At 40.2% G+C, this 5,053-nt stretch overlaps 1 protein-coding gene across 1 annotated transcript; it reads left to right on the top strand.

The window, feature by feature from the left end:
• The first annotated feature begins 3,860 nt into the window (after positions 1-3,860).
• LOC134338612 (hydroxycarboxylic acid receptor 2-like) lies at positions 3,861-4,907 on the top strand. Its single transcript, XM_063034591.1, has one exon. It carries the CDS (start codon positions 3,861-3,863, stop codon positions 4,905-4,907), a length of 1,047 nt encoding a protein of 348 aa, XP_062890661.1.
• Positions 4,908-5,053: the final 146 nt, after the last annotated feature.

Here is a 5,053-nt window from a genome sequence, read left to right as displayed (position 1 = left end):
AGATGCTGCTTTCCTGAGACAATTTTCCATGTAGATGTGCTCAATGGAGGGGAGGGCTTTACCTGTCATGGACTGGCTCGTATCCACTGACTTTTGCAGGGTTGTCCATTCAAGCCAAACACAGGAGTTTGTCATCAAATCAAAGCTTTGGAGCACATCATCCTTATACACAAGCAGCTGGGGAAGGGCCAGAAATAAACAATGTTTTGGGTAAAGGGGTGGGACAAAATGATTAAATAAAAGAAATTCCATGCTGCGGTTCTGGATAGCACACTAGTATTAGCTAAATGCTTAGCTGTTAAAATGCTTCATATTTATTTTGGAATATTGATAAAAAGGCACAAACAAGGCATATCTACAGGTTAATATTGCAGATTTTTAACTGATATTTCTCTACTTTTTTAATTCTAGTTTTCCTCTTTGAGTTGAGGATGACTCATTTCTGTTCCACTTAATTGGGTTCTGGGATAATTGAAGAGCCCCACTATGGGAAATGCAAACTTTCCCACAGACAAAAAAGCAGGTGTTGATGATGCTCTGTGTTATTTTCACTGTTTATGCTTGGTCACCACATACTTTGGTCATACACTTATCCTCAGTACCCCTGAGAAGCCCCTATCCATTTTGAACAGTGATGGGCCAAGGATTCACATGCATTGATGGGGAATCTATACTTTCTCAAGTAGAGTTTGAGAAGGTCCCTGAATTTTTTTTGAAAAATTAATCATTCAGAATAATGTTGCCTATTTTGGGAGACTGGCATGGAACAGATAAGGCTGACTCACTGGAGAAGTCTACACCTGAGGAGAGCTTCATTGTTGGTGAAGTTGTCCAGGTGAGGAGAACACATCGGTTTACCTATAGTATTCTGTGCAGAATTCAGAGAATTTTTATGGAAACCACATTGATGCTACTTCTTCAGTACTTTGAAGTGCCTCCTGTAGGTTGTCCGTGTCTCCAAGAAAAACAGGCAGGTGGGAATCATGGTAAACTTGAGCATGGAGATAATAATGAAGTCTTGCCTTCAAATGATCCTCTCTCTGTGGACCAAGGAATGAGTGAGCACATTAAAGGTGTTGGCGGATTTTGCAGATTTGCTAAAGGCTTAAACGAATGTACAAGAAGTAATCAGGGGAATGTCACAATGTCACTCTCTTTTTGCCAAGGAAACTGAACACAAATATTGGGAGATCATACTTCATTGATATGGGCAGCTGTTGAGATCATATCGGGAGGGTGGAGAATAATGCGGATCTTCTTATTTGAAAGTTTTGGAAGTGTTTACGAGGAAGTATATTAGACTTGAAATGTGATGATTATCTTATAAGGAGAGTTCAGAAGACCCGGAATGTATCTGCTGGAGTTTAGAAAAGGGTAAGGTGAATTGATTAAAAACATAAGAGCTCACGTGGTCTTGACAGGATGACTGTGGAAGGGACATCTCTTCATTATGAGAATCCAGAACTAGAGATAACTTTTTAAAATTAAGATTTTCTCTACTTAAGACAAAATGGTGCAACCATTTTCAAGCCCATGAATCTTTGAACTCCCTTCCTCAAAATCTATTGAAAGCTGAGCTTTTGGGTAACTTTAACGCAGAGAAGTATAAAACGTGTTTGAAATGCTGCTACAGTTAAACAGGAATACCGGAAGAAAGTTTACAAACCAATCAGTCGTGACCTTAAGACATACTGAAGCAGGCCTAACTCCATTCCTAGGAATGGAGCACTGAAGAAACAGTCCATAATGATTTCACTGAAAGCAGAACAGGCACATTGGGCTACATAACCTACTCTTGCTCCTCTTGTTTATTGTTTAACTGTTCCCCTAAAAGCATTGTCACTTCCTGTTTGTCCTTACTGGAGAGGTAAATTGCAGATGTCATTTCAGGCTTATAGTGACATGCAAAAGTTTGGGCACCCCAGTCAAAATTTCTGTTACTGCGAACAGCTAAGCAAGTAAAAGATGAGCTGATTTCCAAAAGGTATAAAGTTAAATATGATACATTTCTTTTAATATTTTAAGCAAGAAAACTTTTTCATTTCCATTTTTTATTGTTTCAAAAGAACAAGAAATGAAAAGGGCCCGAAGCAACGTTTTGGGCACCCTGCATGGACAGTACTTAGTAACACCCCCTTTGGCAAGTATCGCAGCTTGTAAACACTTTCTGTAACCAGCTAAGAGTCCTTCAATTCTTGTTTGGGCGATATTAGCCCATTCTTCCTTGCAAAAGGCTTCTAGTTCTGTGAGATTCTTGGGTGGTCTTGCATGCACTGCTCTTTTGAGGTCTATCTACAGCTTCTCGATATTGTTTCGGTCAGAGGACTGTGAGGGCCATGACAAAACCTTCAGCTTGCACCTCTTGAGGTAGTCCATTGTGGATTTTGAGGTGTGTTTAGGATCATTATCCTGTTGTAGAAGCCATCCTCTTTTCATCTTCAGCTTTTTTACAGACAGTGTGATGTTTGCTTCCAGAATTTGTTGGTGTTTAATTGAATTCATTCTTCCCTCTGCCAGTGAAATGTTCCCCGTTCCACTGACTGTAACACAAGCCCAAAGCATGATCGATCCACCCCCGTGTTTAACAGTTGGAGAGGTGTTCTTTTCATGAGATTCTGCACCTCTTTTTCTCCAAACATACCTTTGCTCATTGCAGCTAAAAAGTTCTATTCAAAAGGTTCAAAGGAACATCGAAACAAGCCCGATGCATTTTGGAAACAAGTCCTGTGGACTGATGAAGTTAAAATAGAACTTTTTGGCCGCAATGAACAAAGGTATGCTTGGAGAAAAAAGGGTGCAGAATCTCATGAAAAGAACCCCTGACCAACTGTTAAGCACGGGGGTGGATCGATCATGCTTTGGGCTTGTGTTGCAGCCAGTGGGACGGGGAACACTTAGTGGTGAAGGGAAGAATGAATTCAATTAAATTCCAGCGAACTCTGGAAGCAAACATTACATCGTCTGTAAAAAAGCTGAAGGTGAAAAGAGGATGGCTTCTACAACAGGATAATGATCCTAAACACAGCTCAAAATCCACAGTGGACTACCTCAAGAGGTGCAAGCTGAAGGTTTTGCCATGGCCCTCACAGTCCCCTGACCTAAACATCATCGAGAATCCGTGGATAGACCTCAGAAGAGCAGTGCACGCAAGACGGTGCAAGAATTTCACCCAACTAGAAGCCTTTTGCAAGGAATAATGGCCGAAAATCCCCCAAACAAGAATTGAAAGACTCTTAGCTGGCTACAGAAAGCGTTTACAATCTGTGATACTTGCCAAAGGGGGTGTTAATAAGTACGGACTGTGCAGGGTGCCCAAACATTTGCTTTGGGCCCTTTTCCTTTTCTGTTATATTTAAACTGTAAAAGATAGGAATAAAAAAGTTTTCTTGCTTAAAATATCAAAGAAATGTGTCATCTTTAACTTTATGCCTTTTGGAAATCAGTTCATCTTTTACTGGCTTAGTTATTGACAGTAACAGAAATTTTGACCAGGGATGCCCAAACTTTTGCATGCCACTCTATTTGTAAAGTCCTGAAAACCATCTGAGCAGTTTACCTTCTAGGCTGCTGCTGCAACACTCAATTTGCCTCACTTCCATTATGATAACTCTGAAATCCTGTACAATGTGCAGAATTCATTTTGCAAATGGATCAGTTTAGTAAGGAGCTCTTGGTTCCGGTTCGCAATCAGCAACCACTGGACCAAATAACCACTAAATTCAGATTAAAAACCTCCTGAATATTCTGGGGTTGCCTTAGCTACACCCATAAACTATGACACGTTGTGGAAATACCCTTTAATAGACTGTGTCCTTTTGCTTTCTCCCACTCCTCTTGCAACATTTCCAACTCTCTCCACGATGGGTAATGAGACACATGTATGCCCTTTAGTGAAGGACATTTATTCAGCCTACAATCCACCGATACTTATTTTAACATTTATCTTTGGATTAATTGGAAATATGATTGCCTTGTGGATCTTCTGTTTTCATGTTAAATCCTGGAGACCAAACACCGTCTATTCACTGTGCCTGGCGATTGCCGACACTCTGCTGATCTGCTGTCTGCCATTTCGAGCCGATTACTACATACGTGAGAAGAACTGGATTTTTGGTGATGTTGTGTGCCGTCTGAAGATATACCTGATGTTTCTGAACCGGACAGAGAGCGTTGTTTTCCTCACAGTTATGGCACTTGATCGCTATTTCAAAGTGATCCACCCTCACCATAAAGTGAACAAGATCTCTACAAGGACTGCAGTGAAGGTATCACTCATTCTCTGGTTTCTAACAATGTTGATTTGTTTGCACATTCTGATAGAACCTCATACCTTCACACATAACAATTTAACTAACTGTGAGCCATTTAGCATAACTCTGCCTCTAAGCCCCACAGCATTTTGGACAAGTATTATTTTTATTGTTTTCAAGTTTATTTTACCGGCTTCATTGATCCTGTTCTCCACGTGCTGTATTATCTGGAGGCTAAAGCAGATGAAATCTGAAATGAGGGTTAAATATGAAAGAGTTATGAGGCTTGTGATAGCTGTGGCAGCAGCGTTTGTCATCTGCTTCCTACCCAGCAATATCGCTGTAATCGCCGTTTTAATTTCAAGCAATTTAAAAGACTGTGAGTTATTTGACGTCTGTGTTCAGATATTCTACAATACATTGTGCATAACCTATTTGAACAGCGTGCTGGACCCAGTTATTTACTACTTCTCAAGTTCATCATTTAAAGAAACTTTGAAGAAAACTCTTATTTCTCATAATCTCAGATTCTTCAGATCAGGAACAAAGCAATCATTACATCCAAAGCAAGAAATCCAACAAGCTGTTGAACCTGAAAGGTCTTCAGTCTGCAACACCTTTGCTCACTTTCAAATGGAGTCAACAGAGAATATATGAAGCTCAGCCAGTTATCTGCGCAATTTTTTCATATTTCCTCAGGAACAAATGGCGATTATGGGCTGTATGAAATTACTTGCATTTATCCTATCTCTCTTTCATTGGGGCTATGATGACTGATCCCTCAGGTTTCGAGGATGAAGTTT

Source organism: Mobula hypostoma, chromosome 27 (assembly GCF_963921235.1).
Source record: "Mobula hypostoma chromosome 27, sMobHyp1.1, whole genome shotgun sequence".
In the NCBI taxonomy this organism is placed as follows: domain Eukaryota; kingdom Metazoa; phylum Chordata; class Chondrichthyes; order Myliobatiformes; family Myliobatidae; genus Mobula; species Mobula hypostoma.
This window is presented reverse-complemented; position numbering and strand designations above follow the sequence as displayed.